The sequence below is a fragment of the Mus caroli genome, chromosome 2 (genome assembly GCF_900094665.2).
Source record: "Mus caroli chromosome 2, CAROLI_EIJ_v1.1, whole genome shotgun sequence".
Taxonomy (NCBI): Eukaryota; Metazoa; Chordata; class Mammalia; order Rodentia; family Muridae; genus Mus; species Mus caroli.
This window is the reverse complement of record NC_034571.1, coordinates 68,002,934-68,025,591: the sequence shown is the minus strand read 5'-3', so window position 1 is coordinate 68,025,591 and position 22,658 is coordinate 68,002,934. Positions and strand designations below refer to the sequence as shown.

At 45.1% G+C, this 22,658-nt stretch overlaps 1 protein-coding gene and 1 long non-coding RNA gene across 5 annotated transcripts in view; one reads left to right on the top strand and one right to left on the bottom strand.

Moving 5' to 3' along the window:
- Positions 1-13,718, top strand: part of Wipf1 (WAS/WASL interacting protein family member 1) — a 98,018-nt gene extending 84,300 nt beyond the window's left edge. For all 4 annotated transcript variants that reach the window (XM_021156502.2, XM_029473825.1, XM_029473824.1 and 1 more), the window contains exons 4-8: positions 2,807-2,980; positions 5,277-6,014; positions 8,056-8,268; positions 9,107-9,220; positions 10,755-13,718. In XM_021156502.2, the coding sequence (XP_021012161.1) occupies positions 2,807-2,980; positions 5,277-6,014; positions 8,056-8,268; positions 9,107-9,220; positions 10,755-10,810 (1,295 nt within the window). In that variant the 3' untranslated portion in view covers positions 10,811-13,718. The remainder of the gene's footprint in view (positions 1-2,806; positions 2,981-5,276; positions 6,015-8,055; positions 8,269-9,106; positions 9,221-10,754) is intronic.
- Positions 13,719-13,951: 233 nt separating this feature from the next.
- On the bottom strand, positions 13,952-21,372 carry LOC110309126. The gene is made up of 5 exons (XR_002379663.2): positions 21,353-21,372; positions 21,043-21,174; positions 17,316-17,464; positions 15,619-15,721; positions 13,952-14,426 (listed from the first exon to the last, which is right to left on the bottom strand). It is a non-coding gene; the product is annotated as an uncharacterized LOC110309126 (long non-coding RNA).
- Positions 21,373-22,658: the final 1,286 nt, after the last annotated feature.

Sequence of the window (22,658 nt, the reverse complement as noted above, 5' to 3'; positions counted from 1 at the left end):
ATGCAGATGAGTACACTGTCACTGTCTTCAGACACACCAAAAGAGGGCATCAGATCCCATTATAGATGGTTGTGAGCCACCATGTGGTTGCTGGGAATTGAATTCAGGACCTCTGGAAGAGCGGTCAGTGCTCTTAACCTCTGAGTCATCTCTCTAGCCCCCATTTTCTATTATTATAACAAAATACCTGACAGCAAGTATTTGATGAAGAAAGGAAACTTATTTAATATATAGTTTAGAGGTTTGAGAGTATGCCATTGGAATTGGCCTGGCTCTGATCAGGATCTCATGGGTATGGTGTCACAACAATGGCAGAAGTCAAGGCATAAGGCAGATCATAAAGCAAGACAGAAACCCTGATTGGCGAGCAGACAGTCTTGCTGATTTTTGATAACCCTTTTCAGAACTAACTAGAGTCCTGTGAAACCGTAGTAGCTCCTTCTGAGGGTAGTAGCCAACCCCTTCAATGCCCTCATTATTTCCCACCAGTTCCTGTTTCCTAAAGGTTACACACCCTCTCTCATGGACACACTGAGGACCAGGTTTCTCACATGTGAGCCTTGAAGGCTACATTTAAACCATATAGCACTTCCCTATATGAACAATGGGTGGCGCTCCAGGGAGACAATGCTGATGGATGTGTCTGATAGTACAGCACTGTCGTGTGTGTGTGTGTGTGTGTGTGTGTGTGTGTGTGTGTGTGNNGTTTTTTTTTTTTTTTTTTTTTTTTTTTTGTGGTTTTTCGAGACAGGGTTTCTCTGTGTAGCTCTGGCTGTCCTGGAACTCACTTTGTAGACCAGGCTGGCCTCGAACTCAGAAATCCGCCTGCCTCTGCCTCCCAAGTGCTGGGATTAAAGGCGTGCGCCACCACGCCCGGCTTGGTGTTCTGTCTTATTCAGCAATGACTAATACTTGAATGGTGAGGACAATTGTTATACTATTGGTAGTTAAAAGTTAGTGAAATTTTAAACCTCATAGTAAAGCAGCGTCACAAACACTCCTGAAATTGTTGCTGTGATTGGGTTTAGCGTGTTAGGTAAAATAATCCTTACTCATCCTTCACCAAGCCACGTCTTCAGCAGAGAGCTGTACATGTAAGGAAGATGGAGAACGAATGGCTAATTTAGAAAAACACATTAATGAATAAAATGAAGTCTCCCAAGTCGATAAAGAGATTTGAGATGGATTTTCTACAGTCGGGGATAGAGTAATGAAGCCCCGTGCGGAGCCAGCTTCGGATGGTTCCTCCTGTGAGGGATGAGATTACAGGTGTGTTTCACGATGCTTGGCTCATTTTAAAATCTTGAAGTTAATTTCCTAGGAAATCATTAATTTGTCAGACTTTACTCTGGAAGCCTGTATAAACAAGGAAAAAGACAGAAACGTTCTAAGATTAGTTTCTCTCTGAAAAACTTCACATTTAAAAGGTTTTTATTGGTAAGTTCTGTGTTTCCGTCCTCAATAAACAGCTAATTCAAATGCTGTATGAATCTTTCCCAAGCTGGAAGCCACAGAAAGCTTTTTCGTAGGTGTCATGAAACTGCCACCGTCCTAATACCAGAATGTAGCCCAGGCAGTGCACACACCAGTGAGATACAGACCAGTACTTTCTACCTGGGAACGATCCTGCTTCCCAGAGGACCTGTGGTGACGTCTCCAGATGTTCTTCTGAGCGTTTTGTTTCTTCTTTCTTGTTTTCATTTTGTCGTGGGAATGAAAGCCATAGCCAAGAGCGTGTTAGGCAAGCGCTCTGCTGCTGAGCTACCTGCCAAGCCTGGATGACACTCTTAGCCCTCTCTACCTGGGTAGAGATGGGAGGCTTCTAGTGGGCAGGGTCAGAGACACTGTAAACATTCTATCAAGGACAGGACAGCCACCCAAACAGTCAGCAAGGAGTTCCAGAAATAAGAAAATGACATATGGGCTGGAGAGATGGCTCAGTGGTTGAGAGCACAGGCTGTTTTTCTTCCAGAGGTCCTGAATTCAACTCCCAGAAATCACATGGTGGCTCACAAACATTTGTAATGGGACCTGTTGACCTCTTCTGATGTGTCTGAAGACAGCTACAGTGTACTCATATAAATTAAATAAATAAATATATCTTTAAAAATAAGAAAGAAAATGACATATAGCATTAATGATAAGAAAACCCTAAGCAAAAAAGGTAGTAAGAGTAACTGACCAAGACCAAAAATAATCCCATTTTTAATACTATACTTAAAATCTATACTAAATATCAAACAATAAAAATTATATAATCAGCTAAGTAAATGCTAAGTAGGTATTTGATAAGGTTCCATATTATATTTAAGCCTAAAATAGAAGAATCTTCCTCTACAGTAAATATTAAAAAAAAAAAAAAACTATGGTAACCTAATAGTTAATATTTAGCTTCAGAACAGAAGCGGTCTCATTAAAATCAGAACACTGTTACCATAGCAACATTGATAATCCACATTGTTAAGGAGGTTCAGCCATCAAAGTAATTATTTATATAAAACAGAAAGAAGGGGCACAGTTCTTAGAAAGGGGGAACATTTATTATTTGAAACTGTGTGCCTATTAGAAAATGAAAGGTCATCCTCTTTTTGTAATTTTTAACTGAAAATATACAGCAAAGTGGCTAAATCAAATGAAATTTCTTGGTGCCAATAATAAGTATAAAATGTAAGAGGAAATTTTTTGTCCCTTTATTTTAAGTGCCCAGGGTCAGCCCATCCTGTTTCATTCCTGTGCTACAGCTTCCTGGAGTTAGGACTGGTAAATACTCCTGCATGTTCTCAAGGGTCTTCCCTTCCATCTGCAGAACCAAAGGGAGCCGGTGCCAGTGGTGGTGGTGGCTATGGTGGAGGCGGTGGAGGTGGTGGTGGAGGAGGAGGAGGCAGCGGTGGAAATTTTGGAGGGGGTGGTCCTCCAGGATTGGGAGGACTATTCCAGGCTGGAATGCCAAAGCTGAGGTCCACTGCCAACAGGGATAATGGTAAGTAGAACTCTTTCTCTGATGTTCTAAACAAGGGCTCTGCCCTTTAAAACAGTTACACTGTTGAAGATGTCACCCTGTTTTATGAGGGATCAGGTGGGGCTTCTTATCAGTGAGGACCAGGCAGTCCTGCAGAGCTATGTAATATTTGGACAGTATCCTCGTGGTAACCCATCCTCCAGTGCTTTTCTAAAGGGTGAACTGGATCTGGAAGGATGGGGAGTGGAAAAGAGGAAGGAAGGGATCGGACCTGCCTCCCCCACCCCAGACTCTACTCAGTAACCTAGGGGTGCAGCTTTCTTTGTCAGACAACCCATATATAGCAACACGCAGAAGGCATTTTCAAGTACACTGTGGAACATGTCCTAGAAGACACAGCTCCAGACCTCACTAAAAGAGCAACAGGTGTTTTGCATGGCAGACATTTGGTATTAGAAGCCAGTGTTCTGAGTAGAGATAGAGCAGCCCTTATCTGAGATCCTTGAAGGTTGTATTTTCAGTCTCGGCTATTGCGCGACCATGATGAGCTTTCCTGAGGATGGCATCCATGCCTAAACACAGAGTTCACGTAGGTTTCCAGTAGGCCTGTTATGCTCAGCTTGAAGGTAATCTCCCGTATTGGGATGAAAGTCTCACTCTCGTCCAAAGGGGAAGTCACTGGTCCTCAGGTGGCTGGCTGGCTGTAGGTCCTAACTTGCCAGTCTTGTGTTCAAATATAAAATTATTCCCCTGAAACACACAAAAGGATGCTAAGCAGCTGACAGATGCATGCACTCGGTGCTTTTAACAAAGATGGAAAAATTAAACAAAAGGAAAATGAAGAAGGCTTTGAAGTCAGTGCTCGGGGCCTGTGCTGTTTTAAGGTGGATGGTAACTTCAGCTTCTATGTGAACTTGGAAGTCATAGAGTAAGCCAGTGGGCAGGATTATACCACCTACTCTCTCTACCTGAAGTGTGCACTGCCTCATCTTCCCAATGCTGGCTACTTGTTAGGCCTCCACTCACAACCTCTCCTCAGGGGCACTGTCTGCAGCTCCCCCACCAGGCCTGGCCTCTCTGAGCACTCTTGATCACTCAGCTTCCTTTCTGTGCTAATAACTATTAGAAAATGCTTCTTCACTTGCATATCATTTGTTTCCCATAAGAACAGAAAAGACAAGAAAGAGAACTTTTTTTTTTATTTTGCTCATCCAGCTGTTTCTAACATCTAGGAAAATGGGTGTGCGGTAAATATTTGTGTGTTACTTAATTCCTGGTTAAAGTGGAAGATGTTTCAATGGTAACCTTTTTTCAAGAATGACCCTGTGGGACTGGAGAGGCAGCTCAGGGGTTGAGAGCAGCGGCTGTTCTCTCAGAGGACCTGGCCTTGAGTCCCAGCACCCACATAGCAACTGACAGCTCTCTGTAACTCTAACCCCAGAGGATCCAACACCCTCTTCTGGCCTGCAAGGGCACTGTAAAACATCTGGTGCATGAAGGCAAAACACCCATAATCATAAAATAAAAATAAATGAATGTTAAAAAAAATTAACTTGGGTTTCCAATTTGGGGAGAGGCTGTTGAGAGCCCCCTCCTCTCTCCCCCACTTCGTTCCTCCTTAAACCATAGTTTAGTGAGACCAAATTCCACTGCACTTGTTTCAGCAAGTGTTACAGAATTCTTACATCTTCCCAATACTGAGGGTGGGCCTAGTCCTGAGAAGCAGCTTGCCTACTTTGCAATGAAGTTCTTACTCATACAAAGTTTTCCTTCCTAATTATTTTTAATGTAGTCATAATTCTTCACTAAATCCTTCCCACTCCACCCCACCCACATTTATTGAACTTTTTTTTTTTTTTTTCCCTCAAAGGGACTAGATAAACCCTCACACACAGAGAGACTTTCTTTGGAGTAACTCCATTCACACACCTAAAATGTCTGACTGAAATCTCCCCCCCCCTCCCCCAAATCTGAGCAGTGGGCTCAGGGAGATCCATGACAGCCATTAGCAGAAGTCTATCCAGGCTCTCCATGCTGCCTTGTTCTGTCTTCTAGTCACAGAGACATTTCCAGAACTATAGCAGGTGATGAAGTATTGCATGCTTTTGAAACTCTGGCTGTAAAACCAGTGCCTGATATATCTCCGCCTCCAGAAGACGCACACCAACATATCAAACAATTTAAGTTTATAAAGCTACTAGTTACTGGTAATCAGTGCTCAGTGGGAAAGGGCCAGCACGCACCCTTGCCCTCTGGATTGGGGGGGGGGGGCGCGCTCCTCACTTTTCAATCCGGTATCCGTTTTCTTGTTCTTTAGATTCTGGAGGAAGCCGACCACCGATTTTGCCACCGGGAGGAAGAGCCACATCTGCCAAGCCCTTTTCACCCCCGAGTGGCCCGGGGAGGTTTCCCGCACCCTCCCCAGGCCACAGGAGTGGGCCCCCAGAGCCACCCAGGAACAGAATGCCTCCTTCGAGGCCTGACGTGGGTTCAAAACCAGATAGCCTTCCCCCTCCGGTACCAAATACGCCAAGACCTGTTCCGTCGAGTCTGCACAACCGGGGATCCCCAGCAGGGCTGGGAGCCCCCAGGCCCCCCTTTCCCGGAAACCGAGGTGCTGCTTTTGGAGCAGGCTCTGTGCGCCAGAACCCCTCAGGCTCCTCCTCTCCGTTTCCTAGGCCCCCTTTGCCCCCCACCCCAAGCCGAGCCTTGGATGACAAGCCCCCTCCACCACCTCCTCCCGTGGGCAACAGGCCCTCCATGCACAGAGAAGCGGTGCCCCCTCCCCCCTCACAGACCAGCAAACCTCCAGTGCCTTCCACCCCGCGGCCTGGGTTGGGTTCGCAGGCACCACCTCCTCCGCCACCGCCCAGCCGGCCAGGGCCCCCTCCTCTGCCTCCAGCTTCCAACGATGAGATCCCCAGGCTGCCACAGCGGAACGTGTCCCTCACGTCCTCTGCACCTCCATTGCCTTCACCTGGACGCTCGGGGCCTCTCCCTCCCCCACCCAGCGAGAGGCCCCCTCCTCCTGTAAGGGATCCACCAGGCAGATCAGGTATGGCAAGACCGGGGATGTCACCTCCCTAAAACCCTGCTCTTGCTCTCCCAAATGTCTCAAACAAAACCGAGTAAAGCCAGGTATGCTGCCCCATACCGATGGTCTAATGTCACGGTGGAGCCGTGACATCTCAAGAAAGGGGCCAGATAGTTTGTGTCTAAGAGGCGAGCAGACTTTCATCTTCCACCCGGCCCTGCTCCCTAATGGGAAGCTGGGTTGTCTTGGTTGGAAGAAAGTCCCCATGAGAGTGCCCATAATGCCAAAGACAAAACAGTTACATCACAACCAGAATTAACTCTCTTCCTCTCCCTACGCCAGGCTGAGTCTACATCTCTGCCCACAGTGCAGGCGAGCCGGAGAGGTGGCATGTTCAGAGAGAGGTCAGGAGCACTTCTAGCAGTGGAAACAAATACCCGGACAAAAGCCTGTAGCTCAGCTCAGAGAGTGGCGGGAGCCCCAGGCTCAGGAGGAAACGCACCTCACATGTTACATCTTATTTAGATGTAACATTATTCAAATGTGTTGGTAATACACACACACACACACACACACACACACACACATATATGTATATATATATATATATATATATGTATATCTTTATTTTATATCTAAGTAATTTTGAGACAGGCCCTCACTATGTAGCCCTGGCTAGCCTGGAACACGATTTGTAGACCAGGCTAGCCTTAAATTCATAGAGATCCACCTCTCTCTGCCCTAGGAGTGCTGGATTATATGTAATACTTTTAGTTCGCCTTTTCAGTTATTGCTCCTGGCACTGTTGTGACAAAGGTGACAACTACCTTATTCTTGGTAGACAGGGACCCACGCTCCACTGCCAAGAGCATACCTGGGAGCCGGACCCACCACCTACTGTCTGTAATGGGAGAATAAGATCAGCGGTTTCTCATTTCCTGTGCCTCTCTACCCACCCACCACACACACACACACACACACATACCACACACCCACCACACTACACACACACACACAACACACACACCCCACAGACATACAGACACACACACACACTACACACACAACACACACAACCACACACGCACTACACAACACATGCAACACTCACACATACATACAACCACACACACACACAACACACACACATAAACACAACCACACACACACATACTACACACACACACACTACACACACAGCACACACACATACTACACACACAACACACAACCACACATGCACTACACAACACATGCAACACTCACACATACATACAACCACACACACACACAGAGGAAAATACTGTACATGTAAAAACTTAGTACTAGAGCCAGCAAGGCAATGGGCTCAGCCAGTAAGGATATTTGTGGCCCACGCCTGACGACCTGAGTTTGACCCCTGGAATCCAGGTGAAGGTGGAAGACAAAAGTAAACTTTCCAAAGCTGCTCTCTGAACTCCGTATGTGTGACATAGTGTGACATAGTGTGTGCACACATATACGCACAAATAATTTACCAATAATATATATTGGTTTTGAGACAGGGTTTCTCTGTGTAGCCCTGGCTGTTCTGGAACTCTGTAGACCAGGCTGGCCTCAAACTCAGAAATCTGCCTGCCTCTGCCTCCCAAGTGCTGGAATTAAAGGCATGCACCACCACTGCCTGGCTTTAAATTTTTTTAAATCTAGAAATCTTAATTTTTCTAAGGGCCTAAACTAACTTTATAAGCATCTCACTCCTTTTAAACAATTCTTTTGTGGTATCGCAATAATTAGTTCAGTAAGTCTTTAACAGGGTAAAATGCTTTTTCAATGACATGGTTATCAATATAGTTATCTGTTTCTAATTTCACTGTTTAGTCCCCAGCCTCAGTGGTTACTTGAAGCCAGACAGCATGCACTGACTTTACACATCCACAGGGCGGATGTCCCCTTCAGGTTTCTATCCGTGTCCACCTTTTCTCCTTTTCCCTAGCTCAAGGGTGTGTATATTCAGCAGGAGCTCCACCTTGCACAGTGATGATGACCAATGCTTCACCAGATGTCTTGTCTTTTGCTCCAGGCCCCCTCCCACCACCACCTCCAATAAACAGAAATGGAAGCACAGCTCGGGCCTTGCCTGCCACCCCTCAGTTGCCATCCAGGAGTGGAATGGACAGTCCCAGAAGTGGGCCTAGGCCTCCTCTTCCTCCTGACAGGCCTGGTGCTGGGGTGCCGCCCCCACCCCCACCCTCCACATCAGTTCGCAATGGCTTCCAAGACTCATCGTGTGAAGGCAAGTGACATTCGTTTATTTCAAGTGATGTCTCTCGTTCCATCATTGTTATCCACCCTGCACGGAACACTCCATTTTAGGGCTCGCCATGATGCCCTAGCAAGATTGCCTCTTCCTCCCACTTTCCAAAAGGGCAGCTCATTTTTTTCTTTTTCCTAGTTAGTTCCTTGTTTGAGTTTCAGGGTGGTTAACTGAATTCATCAGAGATTTTGTAATTTTTTTTGGTGTCTGCAAATTAACCATCTTATGATCTACATTTCTGAACATCTGTCAGTAAGGCCCAGTTGCTTCCATCTGTCATGTTATCAGAAAGGCGGGTTTCTGAGTTCGAGGCCAGCCTGGTCTACACAGTGAGTTCCAGGGCAGCCAGGGCTACACAGAGAAACCCTGTCTTGAAAAACAACAACAACAACAAAAAAAAAAAAAAAAAAAAAAAAAAACAGCAAAACAAAACAAAACAAAAAACAAGAAAGGTCCCAGTTAGACTCACCTACCTGTTCTTCCAGAGGACCTGAGTTTGATTTCCAAAACCTTTTGATGGACAGGCATCCATGCAGCCCAAATACCCATACACATAAAATTAAAATAAAATGAAAAAAATAAATGGTGGAGTTAAAGTGCCCTGTATCTTAGCCCCCAGCGAGACCTGAGGATCGAGGTCACTGAGGCAGCCGGGCACATGGATCTCCCTGTGGCTTCTCTGTGCACTTCCAGCCACAAAACTGGAACTGGTTTCTGTGCACCACTGTCTTTCCCTCTGTCTGTCTGTCTGTCTGTCTCTCCTCCACATCCTCCCAGCAGATTCCCTGTGCTGAGGTTCTGTTTGTTTCTCCCACAGATGAGTGGGAAAGCAGATTCTACTTCCATCCGATTTCTGACTTGCCGCCTCCCGAGCCATACGTACCAACAACCAAGACGTATCCCAGCAAAGTGGCCAGAAACGAAAGCCGAAGTAAGTGTCGCTGTCTGAGCTGAGCGCTGTGCAGGCTCACCCGGTGAGAGCCTGGGTTCCAGAGGCAGGGTATGGGGACGCCAGCCCACTTGCCTGGGGTTGAACAGGAAGCTCCATTGAGAGCTGTGTGCACTCTGGTAGCCTCTCAGGCACACCCAGAATGAGCAGTAGCTCTCTGAAGGTGACATTGCCATCTCAGAATACATCTGGTGGGCCAGTATTATATTATTTTGCTTCTTTGGGTCATCTGCTTCATTTTGACCTTCCTAGGAGATGAAAGGTCAGTCCATCTTCTATTCCTACTAGTTTGAGACTGGCAAAATGTCATATAAATTAAAACAAAATACTGCCTTGATCTTTTAAATGCATTATGACCACAGATTTGTATATGTATTCAACATTTATACATATATATTCAGTGTAGGTTCATATATACATACGTGTGTGTGTGTGTGTGTGTGTGTGTGTGTGTGTGTATATTCTCACAGAACAGACATTTTCATTCCACCAGATCCTCTTCCTCTTGTTTTCCATCTAATTCTGACTTTTTACACAGTGGTAACGACAGTAGACCATATCTGGTGGTAGGTTTTTACATAGCATTGCTTAGTAAACACGCCCCTGTTTTATCACATGGTTTTTATTCCACGGGAGTCCATTAAGTCTCCATACAAAAACTTGCCAGCATTGCACATTTGGATTGTCTCCCCTTGCTTGCTAACGTGCATGCTGCCTCCATCATCTTCTCCCTGCTGGAGAAGAAATGTGAACCAAAAGGTAGAATAGAAACATTGGAATTTCACAGCAAAATATGCACAGGACTAAGAAAAAGAATGGCATGGAATTTCACACCAAAGTATGCACAGGACTGAGAGAAAATTAACATGGAATATGGAAAGAGCTACTGATGGGCATCAGGCTCCAACAAGACTCAGACTCGAAGAGACCTAAGCCTCGAAATTAATCCCTCAAGTCAGATAGCACCCGTAGCACAGTACCTCAGAGAAGCTCTGGGCCTGCTGAGTCCCTCTCAGCACACAGCTCTTGAGTAACCGTTGGTCAGTGGGTGCCCAGTCTTTGAGCAGCTGAATACCAGCTGAAGTCAAGGCTGCTTAGAAACACAAACATCATGACCAAGAAGCAAATTGGGGAGGAAAGGGTTTATTCAGATTACATTTCCATACTGCTGTTCATCACCAAAGGAAGTCAGGACTGGAACTCAAGCGGGTCAGGAAGCAGGAGCTGATGCAGAGGCCATGGAGGGATGTTCCTTACTGGCTTGCTTCCCCTGGCTTGCTCAGCTTGTTTTCTTATAGAACCCAAGACTACCAGCCCAGAGATGGCACCACCCACAAGGGGCTCTCCCGACTTGATCACTAATTGAGAAAATGCCCCACAGCTGGATCTCATGGAGGCATTTCCTCAACTGAAACTCTTTCTCTGTGGTAACTCCAGCCTGTGTCAAATTGACACACAAAACCAGCCAGTACAAGCATCTAACCAAAATTATATTTTATCTGCTTTCTTCATCAAGGTGGATCCAACAGAAGAGAAAGGGGCGCCCCACCCCTTCCTCCCATCCCGAGGTGATCTCTGCCTGCTCCTTTCTACCCAAGCTCCAAAGCTGCTTCTGTTGTTGCTGTTTGAAAACTGCTCACCCCTCCTCTTGATTTGCCCCCACCCTCAGAGAGAGTAGGATGGAGGAACGGAAGCTGAGGAGGGGATCCCTGTGTGGGGGGGTGGGGATTGGGGAAAGAAGCGCCTAGCTGTTTATGTTGTATATATTCCTGAGCTATTGCTTGTATCAGCTGCAGCCTGCCAGGGATGGCCGCTGGGATCGATAAGCTTTTGTTTTAAGTAGGCAAAGAAGAATTGTATCCCAGCTTTCAGCCACACAAGGTCAGACATTCACTGCTTTTTTGCTACAGACTGTAGTTGTTAAATTCCCTGAGAGCTGGTTTTCTCTATGCCTTTCTTGCTCACATGGCCTCTGGCCTGTTTCCATGAACCACAGTCCGCCCAAGCGAGTTGCTGAGCAAGCCCTGTGGTTACAGAATGTCCGATCTTTGGCTGTCTGAGGAAGGCTCCAGGACAGAGCTGTCTTAACAGAAACATAATGTGAGCCCCATTCCCCCGTCTGAAAATGACCAGCAGCTATGTTTTATAAAGGTAGAAGGAAACAGATGAAAAGAATTGCATTTTACTCAGCACTGTGCATCTGAAATATCACTTCGACTTGTATTATTAATGAGCTATTTACATTTTTGGTACTAAGTCCTCACACTCGAGTTACCATTCTGTACTTGGAACAAGCACACTGCCAGATTTCAAGTGTCCACACGGGCCTCAGCACCACACTGTCAGACGGTCTGGAAGACAGGAGTTAGGACAGAAAGCTTGTGCCTAAAAAGGCAAATTGAGTTTTAGCAATTCAGGAGATGTCCCAAGACAGAGTCAGAACTCGATACAATGTTTGGCAGGCAGTGAGAACTTGATACAATGTTTGGCAGGCAGTGAGACCTTAGATTTTTGACCCTTATTCTGCCTTTGTCCTTAATATGTATGTCCAGGTGTTTCTTCAAAGTATCTTAGTGAGAAATGTATCTAGTAGAGTTTACAGTCCCGTGGATTGCAAACTCCACTGCAAGAAAACAAAACTGTGTGGGCACTCCCTGGCTCAGAACCAGCTGGCTTGTGCACTCGCTGGTCACTGGCCTTGCGCATCTTCTGTGGCTCTTCAGTCCTCCACCCCAGAGAAAACTCCTTCCTCAGGTCAGGAAAGGCTAGTAGGGCAAGATAGGAGAAGAAAGTCAGAGAATGTATCAGAACTATGGGAGAAGAGGATAGCGTTGATGATGGGCAGAGCTCTACACAACCGACTGGGGTCAAGTAGATTAAGGAGCTTACCAGTGGAACCTAGAAAGCATTGGTGTTGAATTTCTTGGGAGAATCATTGTCTTGGATCTGTGCAAGTAAGTTCCACTAAAGGACAGACCACAAAAAGGGCCAGGCTTGCCTTTTATATATATATATGACTTTGTTTACAACATTTTACTGGGACTTTCAAACCTAGCTGTAGAGTTGGAAAAAGATTTCCATTTTGATGTTTTATATTGTCATGTTTAATGTTACCATTGTCTATTAAAGCACATGGCCACATATGTGTATCTACCTGAACTTTGTATTTTGGGTCCAGCGTATTGCTCACATGTTGCTGTCACATGTTGCTGAGAGAAACTAATAAAAAAAAAACAATCCAAAGAAAAATGGAAAGACATTCCTATTTATAGAATGATTGTTTCATTTATATAAAGGCATAACTTAGGAGTTCTAATAGATGAAAAGTCTAATAAATTATAAAGTGATTGATTTGAATATATTGTATTTTTATAACTTTCCTTGCCAAAGCCCAGACCTAGTTCTTTAAAGAGTAGCTTTCCTCCCTTCTCCTCCGCCATTTGTCGGTCTTCCATGAGAACAAAGAAATAAAAGGTTTAACAAGCTTGACAATTTTTTTATTCCTAACATTTTTAAATGTATTTCGAATTCTTTGATCTGATATTCACTAGGATAAACATCCTTTTGATAGATGCTCAATGACCTACTTTACTGAAAGTAGAATTGGTCCTTCCTTGTGCTGTGTATGGAAGAGAAAGGTTGGACTCAAAAATTGTGGGTCTCAGGTTTTTAAGGGATAGTGAAAATTGGACACGTTCTGGTAAATAAATCCCAGTTTTTCAGGTCATTTCTAAGTCAGGAGTGGGGTCACAGCTCAAAGTTGCCATTCATAATAAAGAAGGTTTAGGATGCATTTTGCAAAGAATGTTTCATTAATACACCTACATCCTATCTTTGGAAGTCAGTGACCCAATTGCATTTAAAACTCTTGAGAAGTTCTGGGTTTAGCTTAACCTATGGTAGATCATTTAAAAAAAAAAAAAAAAAAGACTATTTTCTTCCCTGAAATCAAACCTTACATGTATGTTTTTCCATAATATTTCCAGTTATGTGTATTTAAGAGGCAATGCAGTATTTTAACATTTGCAACTCATTTTATATGGAAATATATTGCAGTATTAAAATTCAGTGTTCTGTGTCTATTTCACTATGCATTTTATTTACTGAAAGCTGAGAAATATTTAACCCAATGGTGCCTTACTGGTGATCTGAAAAGAATTGACTTGTTATGTCTAAGTAGTGGATTTGTTGCATATTTGTAAAAACTGTTAGGCCTTTATATTTTAACTTGTAATATCGATTTTGTTATTTTAGTACCAGAAACAGGGTGGTTATTGAAGTCTCCTCAAACTTTTGGTATGAAATTTAACTTTCCCTGTTTATAGGCAGGAGCTGTAGAGGAATTTTTTCATACCACTGCACTGTGTAAACAGACACAGACATCTGTGTCATCAGGGTAGTTAAATGGTAGGGTAGAATCTACCATAGACACCTGCATGTTTGTAAATTATCCAGACAATAAATAAAAAGCAGAACGATACAGTGTCGACTTGTGGCTTTCTTGTCTGTGTACATATAAACAAAAAAGTTAATGTCTGCCTCATGTTTTATACTGTGGTAGTAAAGACAAAGTAAAAAACAACAACAACGAAACCCTTTTAAGGACATAAATATTCGTTATTCACCACACCTCAGGATCCCTACTAAGATGCTTGTCTTTAACTGAGACTGCATCTTAGTAAAATGGATCCTGGAAGCAATGGAAGAGGGAGACACAGATCTGGGAGAGCCTCTGGGAGCTCAGGAATGCTTAGAGCTTCCTCAGTCATCTGTGGTGCACGTGTGCCTTGCATGCACACGCCTCCGCAAAGCACAGCAGATGAGCACATAGACCTGGCCTCATCTCTTTGTTCAAAGTCATTTCTCTAACCCTGTGCTGTGTGTGTACAGAGTGAGGAATTGTCTAACAGCATCAACATGTGTTAGACAGGGTGAAGCACTCGGCTGACTTTCCAGAGCAAGGAAGCTGTGTGCAGCAGGAGGCAAGCACGAATGCAGCGACCCCAAATTTATTGGAAGACAATCAGCTCGTAAAGGATTGGCTTTTATAGGAAGCAAGCACCAGCAGGGAACCAACTCCATCGTCGTCCTCCGTCATCACTGCAGGCTCTAGACCCGCGGTTGGAGGATGTGGTTGGTCCGTTGTGGCACAGGAAGCACTGCAGGCTGGTCACATTGTATCTGCAGTCTGGAAGCAGAGAGAACCAATACTGGTTCTCAGCTTGCTTTCTCCTTCCTATTCAGTCTGGAAAGCCCAGACCTTGGGATGGTAGGGTAGATCTTCCCACCTTAATCAAAACTATCTAGAAACTTGACAGCCATGCCCTAAGGTTTGTCTCTAGGCAATCCAGGTCCTGTAGACACGTTTAGTCCTCACTCTCATGTTACCAGTCAATTATGTCCAATCTGAACTCACAGAAATTAAGAGCTGAAAAGAACCTTCTAGATCGGGCAGCCCTAAAACTCACATCTGCAGTGGGATACTTCAGGGTGGAAAGTGATGGTAAGCTTCCATGGCACAGCAGGTAGCCACTGAGGCTACCCCAGCAAACTAGGCCATGTGTCCTCCCCTCTTAGAAGTCATTCAGTCCTGTCACTGTCATCTCTCAGAGGGGCAATTTAACATCCATCAAATGGCATGCTACAAACATGCAGACACACAGTGCAGTGGTGAAAGTCCTCCCTGCCCTGTCCCTGTCCCTGTTCCTGTTGCAAAGGAAAGCCAGCCAATCGAGAGTCCACAGAGTCAGGATGCTCTGTGTATACACAAACACACATGCACATACTCCATACACAATTACGCATATACATGTACACAGATACCATATACAAATGCACGTGCACACACATACATACACACACTCCACACACACACTACATATACACATGTACACACACCATATACAAATGTGTACGTGCGTGCACACACATGCACACACTATGCACACACACATGCACACACTACACACACATGCACACACTACACACACACATGCACACACTACACACACACATACTGTACACACATACCATATACAACCATACATGCACATACACACATGTACATACACACCATACACAAACACTACATATACACATGTACACATACACCATATACAAATGTGTACATGTACACACACATGCACACACACCATACATACATACCATATACAAACATACATGCACACACACATACATGCACACTCACACACATGTACATACACACCATACACACACACACACACATAGGTTTGGATACTGACTTGGGCGCTTCCTCTGTGAGGCCATGGATGGGTTATTGAAGCCCTCTGCACTGCCTTCATCCAGTGTACAGTGCTTACAACAATCCATATACAAACATCAGAGAAAACAGCGCATACCTGGTGCTCAGTAACAGTTGGCTGTATATCATTCTGCTATTCCCACAGCATACACAGGCTGCAGTGAGGGAAGAATTCTCTGCACCGAGGAGGCTGGTGAGATCTAATCACAGAATGGTTAGAATTAAAAATACATTTCAGAACTGGCCTCACTTGTTCAAACTGGAACTGTTCATTTGTTTGTTTATGTATTCAGTAAGATTCTAGTGAACACTGGGTGTGTGTCAGCTTCCTGGCAACAAAAGAGCAGACCACCATGTCAGTGAGGTGACCTCCCCTGTGTCCGGCAGAGGCCATCAGGTATGGAGTGACTGCACTCAGCCAGCAGGGGGCTCTCTATAGTAATAAACATTCCAGTGCCCATCTCCCCGCCCAATTGAGTAATGTATTTGATTCCTTTGTTTTTGTCATCTCAGTGGATAAATTATATCAATTTTTTACTCTTATGGTAAATTTGGGAGGGGAAAAAAGCCTAGACTATTTAGAAAGGTTTTTGGTGGCCAGTTGGTGGTGTGCGGGGGGGGGGGGGTTGTTTTGATTCATTTGAAAAGTAAACTTAAGGGTTCCCAGTTCTCTAAATAGTCCAACTAACCAGAGGCTCCCTAGATTTTTAACGTCACCGGTGTTCCTGTCTCTCTTGTCATTCTTGAGCCTTGCTCTGCCCCACTTGGAAGACCTGCTGCTCCGTGTCTAGTCAGGGACTTACATTTAACATATGGCTGCGCTTCTCTTGCTGGCCAGGATTCAGATCCCACCCATCAACATTATCACACAGATCCCTGTGTCTTAGAACCTTGCTTCTGTTAGTGCCCAGGTACATTTTTCTTAAACTCAGGCTTTAAGGACACACACACACACACTGCAAGAGGGATCCATTCATTAAGGAGGTTTTTATGATTTGGGTTGGCCTTATTGGTTTTCTTCTGAGGGATCTCACTATGTAGACCAGGCTGGCCTCAAACTCACAGAGATCTGTCTGCTCCTGTCTCCCAAGTGCTGGGAAGTGAGCACCCCCTACCAGACCTGGCTAGGACTTTGATAGCTAGTTGTTGTTGTTGTTGTTGTTGTTGTTTGGGGGGGTTGTTTTTGTTTTTGTTTTTGTTTTTGAGACAGGGTTTCTCAGTATAGCCCTGGCTGTCCTGGAACTCACTTTGTAGACCAGGCTAGCCTCGAACTCAGAAATCCACCTGCCTCTGCCTCCCAAGTGCTGGGATTAAAGGCGTGCACCACCACTGCCTGGAGATAGCTATTTTTATACAGCACTTTATTGCTTTCCTTAAACTGCCATAGCTTTGAGCCTCATGACACCCAAGTCTGCCATTCAGTTATCATTCTTGTTAGCTTCAGGTGCAAAACTAAGCTTTAGAGGACATTTTAAAAGCTTTTCTAAGTTACTGGTTTCCCAGGAGTGGTGGGGATGCTGGCAGATGGGAGACAGCCAGGTGCTCACCCCCCAGCATGACCAGAAACACTCTAAGGTAATTTGCCGACTGAACTGCCCACACTGTTTTGGAATCTGAGCACCACCACAACGTGACCTCTCTAGGGAAACACATTTGACCTTTGAGGCCCCTGGAGGAAACAAGCCTGGTGTTCTTAGCTTAAATTTTCAGCATAAGAAGCCTGCTGAACACCTGGCATACACATCGTGGATGTCAGGGCTTCAGCCGGGAGCTCCCTGCCCCCCTCCTGTTTACCGTCTTACGTAAGGTAAACGTCATTCGTCAAGATGTTGTTTGCTTCTGATAGTCCAGTCCCAGAACAAAGCAGCAACAGGCCACATGAGAATACCCAAGAGCAGCAGGAAGCTCTTCTATGCTTACTCGCCCATTCACGCCATCCAACACTAGGAAAGAATGGTATTCGTGAAGCCTCAAGAGGAAAAAGCCATCTATATATAATTTTGTAAGTGTTAGTTTAAGTATCAAGAGTGTATGTTGAAAATACATGTAAGAAAATTTCAACAAGTAGGCACAACCTTGCTACTCCTTGGTTCTGGAATATTCTTCACCATCAACATAGGGGCTGTTGGGTTGACTGTATACATGAAAGGGGAAATTTCTCTTATGCTTGTTCCCTAATGGTTTGCTCTTGGGACAAAGGCCTGAGAAGTCCCCAAATGAGGCCATAGGGCCAGGGAATACTGAACACTGTAGTGATGGTATAGTAATATTATGGTATCAAAATTCTGCCTAATTTATTTATCTAAGTAACAGTAGTGTGTTATTTTTCCTGCAATAACCACTATTTATCATCTGTGATGTACTGTAAACTTAAACTAGTGTCTCTACAAATTATTACCACATGTATTACTGCTAATCTTTGTATCTTTACACATAGAAAAATCAAGGCCTGGAGAGGTGGCTAAGTGGTTAAGAGCCCTTGCTGTGCAAGCGTGAGGATATGAGTTCAAATCCCCACCATCCACATAAAAAGCTGTGTGTGGTTTTGCATGCCTATAACCCCAGTATTGAGAGGCAGAGACAGATGGATACTGAGAGCCTGTGGCCAGCCAGCCTAACCAAACTAGTGAGCTTCTAGTTCAGTGAGAGACCCTGTCTCAAAGCAACAACAGAGACAGCAGTAAAGGAAGACACCTGATCTCCTACTCTGAGCACATTCAAATGGCCCATCTGAACACACACACACACACACACACACACACACACACACACACACACATATTTAATGAACAAGGTTCATGGAAAGCACATGGTGGGAAGAAGTTGTCCTCTACCCATGATCTAGTTTGTTTTTTTGGTTTTCTGTTGCTGTGATAAACCCATAACCAAAAACAACTTGGAGAGAAAAGGGTTGGTTTGCTTACCCCAATCACAGTCCTTCACTGAGGGAAGCCAAGGCAGGAGCTCAACCCAGGAGCAGAGACTAAAGGAGAGAGAGGCCTTGGAGGAGGCCTTGCTCCCCATGGCTTGCTCAGCTGCCTTTCTTATGCAGCCTAGGAATGACTGTCTGGGGTTAGACTGCCCATAAGGCTGGGTCCTCCACATCGATCAGCAATCAAGAAAAGTTCCCAGAGACATCCCCGTAGACCATGCCAATGGAGGCAATGCCTCAACGGCGGTTCCTTCTTCCCAGGTGATCTAGTTTGTGTTAAGTTGACAAGAATTAACCAACACAGCCCTCCACAGATGTTTTTTGGCACATGTGCCCACCACTAACACACACACACACACACACACACACACACACACAAAATCAACAAAAATGTCTTTAAAAAAAGAAAGAGAAGAAATGAAACAAAGGAAAAAAAAAGGAATGAGAAATCAAGGCCTAAATTTGCCTCAAGACAATTGCTCCCAGTGGATCTGGGATTCAAACTCAAAAATACTGCTATTCCATAAAGACAGGAAGTGCAGCTAAACAGCATAGCTTAATGGGAAACTTTACATTGTCCTTATTTTGCTCACTGGACCATGGTTGGACTGACTCTAGCCCTACACCAGCATTTACAATCTGGGATACATTGATAGCTCCCTCCATCATCATCATTATCATCATCATCACCATCACCATCACCCTTATCCTCTTTCTCCGCCTCCTTCTTCCCCTCCAGGTCTTTCTATGCAGCCTAGGTTGCCCTAGGTTCTGGGATTACAGGCAGGGCTAGCCTGCTTACCTGCATACTATTCCATGTATGTGATCTAACTTCCTTCTCTTCTCTCTTCCTTCCCTCACAGATAGCTTAATGTTTGCCTTGAGGCTTTAAAAGAGACGTTTATGCCTGTGCTCTTCCACTTGCATCTGTCAGAGACCCACGCCATTTTAAAATGACCTCAGAGGAGCAGCCGACACTTCACGGAACAGTTTCAGATTTCTGGGACTCTCTGTGGATGGGCTGAGCTGTGATGTAGAGAGTTAATGTTCTCTCCTGTGTACCTCGCTTCGTTTGGACTATCCAATATTTGTGGGGCGCTCGTAGGGTTCATATTGTAAATCTGTGGTACTGAATTTATCTTTGATTCTCCTTGGAGTTGGAAAACACGACGTGGCCCCGATGAAATGCCAAATGATAGGAGTTGCTTTTTATCAAAGTTGGAAGCCGTCTCTCTGCGCTTCAGTCACCCAGCCCTGCACATATTCAGAGGGGAGGTAAGGTTACAGCAAAAAGACAGGCTCGTGTCTGACAAGATTGAGACAGTGCCATCAGTATCGAAGGCTTCCCCTGTGCTTTACCTCACTGAACCCGCAGCAGAAGGAAGGAACTTGTCCCCATTTTGCATATGCAGAGCTAGCAGCACTGAGAAGTGACAAGCCAGTCAAGGTCTCGTGGACTTGGTTGGTTGGTTGGTTGGTACTGTTGAGATAGGAACTAGCTAAGTAGCCCACACTGACCTACAACTCATGATCAAACCTATCGAGTGCTGGGTTTACAGTCCTGTTCTGACAAGATCCCACAGCATTTGTGTCGGGTAAATAGGGGGTCGGGTCAGGCATTGTGGCAAGCATGCAGGCAGACCTGTGAGCCCAACTGTGTTGCAAGCTGAGGCAAGGCCTCCCTGGGTAACTTAGCAAGACCCTGTGCAAATTTTTAAAAATTCACAAAAGGCTTGAGATGTGGTTCAGCAGTAGAGGGTTTGCCTAGCCTATACTGAACTCTAAGTTCAGTCCCCAGTATTACAGAGGGGTGCTATCACATCACTATGACCACTTCATTCACACTGTTCCATGGCAGTTTTATCATAATTGAACTAACTTATTTGACACATATTACTGAGTATTGTCTCAATAATAAGAACACAAAGGGTCAGGTCAGCTGAAGAAATGAGGATCTGCAATACATAATAATGATGTTTTGAGAGAGTTTACAGGGCTAGCCTATAACCCCAGAGCTAGGCAGGGCACGCCACTGCTCTGAAATAATATCTCCTCCCGAGAACTCAAAGAAAGACTGAGCCCTGGGAACTGGGTTGTGCTGTGTTGATTCACACACGCATCGGTGCCTCGTCTCCCTGGCTTGGACTCGCAGGTTTTCACAGCACTAGTTGAGAACTCCTGCCTCCAGGACCACCGGAGAGCTTGTCAAGTGCAGACACCAGGACTCACAAAAATAAAACTCCCCAGAACTCAAAGAGCTTCCAGGGCTTTGCACATTCACGTTTCAGACTTATCGTCCTTTGGGCTTTGCCCTTGCCTTGAACCTTTAGAATAACATTCCCATATGGAGATATATGAAGCAAAGCACTACGAAGGCCTCGCTTTCTGTCAGGCCCGTTGCTTCCATGGCACACTGCCTGCATGTGCTGACCCATTAGGATGGCACTGTCTCTAAAGGAACCACCTTAACAACTGTCGGGGGTGCCAAGATGGTAGAGAGCATGTCTTAGTTCCCGTTCTATTGCTGTGAAGAGACACTGTGACCAAGACAACTTATAAAAGGAAACAGTTAATTGGGGATTTGCTTACAGTTTCAGAGGGTGAGTCCATGACCATCATGGTAGGCAGCATGGCAGCAGGCAGGCAGGCATGGCGCTGGAACAGTAGCTGAGAGCTTATATGTTGAGACATCATCTGTGAGTCACAAAGAGAGAGCGCTAACTGGGAATGACACGGGTTTTTGAAACCTCAGAGCCCACCCACAGTAACACACCTCCTCTAACAAAGCCACACCTAATCCTTCCCAAACAGGTAAACCAACCAGGGACTAAGTATTTAAATAGATGAGTCTATGGGGAGCATGCTATTTCAAACACCACAGAGGATAAAACCAGCTTACCTAGAAAGCCTGGCATCCAAGGAGACACCCAGAACGTGGAGTAAGGGAGCTGACTCCCGACAGCTGTTGTCTGACCTCTACACACATACTCCATGGCATGTGCATGCCCACACTCACACACGCGCATCATGTACACACAAGAATGACAAAATTTTAAAATTTTCTGTCAGAACTGGCATGGTTTACCATTGTAATTTTTGCTACTTTAGCAGAGACAGGGGAATGATGAGTTTTGGGCCACTCTGGGCTACACAGTGAGGAGATCTTGTAGAAAGAGAGAGAGAGAGAGAGGAAAAAAAGATGATTTTAAGGAATGGTAGGTACCAAAGGGAGATGATCACCAGGGATTGGGGTGGAGGAAGTCTTTGGCCATCATAAGCATTCCTCCCCAGCAATGGTGGACTCACCAGTATGAAGGACATTGGAGAGAAACCATGGTAAGTCAGGCCCTGGGACCTTAGGTGTGTAAACAGAGGAAGCTACTGGAGAGAAATCTAGCCTTGAGACTCTCAGAGCAGCCTGTTAGAATGGCCTCCTCCCGGGGATGATGCTCCCACCATTAGCAGGGAATTCCCACTTCATAGTTCCCCTCCACACTCACCAAGTGTCTCCAGTAGTGGGAGAAACCCTTAAGCGATGCAGGGCACTGGTTCTCATGAGAGATTCCCCCTGAGAATGTATTAGGACAGAGTCCTGTGATCCTGGACCCTCTGCTAGAAATTCTGAGTCAAGAGTCTCTGGGCAGAGCCTGAGAGTCTGTATGTCCAACAGGCTTTGGGATGCTGCCTGAAGCCACCGGTTCTGACTTGACTACTGGGCCTTTGATGGCCCCTGTCTAACTAGCACTCACATCTATAATAATTAAATAGTTTTATTTGCATTCAACTATTGTCCACAATTTCCACTGACTAAGCTGATTAAAGGAGTAAAGCCGTCAGCATGGTGGTGGTGTGCTCAGAACATAATTATGCCTCATAATTATGCCATCCTCTCTGACCATGAGTCCTAGTTCCTTGTCTTGCTAGCCTCACTTCGTTGTTGTTTTCCCTTTACGCCACATAGCCTGGCATTTGTAGTGGGATCCGAGATGCTAATAGATGTTAATTATGGATTTTTAAAAAATCAAATCAAAACAGCAAAAAAATCACGAGAAAGGCTGACAAGCCTTCACCCTTAATCATCTCAGGGTTAACTAATGATCAGAATTCTTTCCCTCGAGGTGCTTATACTGCATCTTGATGTTGACTATCATAAATATAACTGAGCTATTAGGCTCTATTTTTCATTGCAGATGAAATTGATGCAT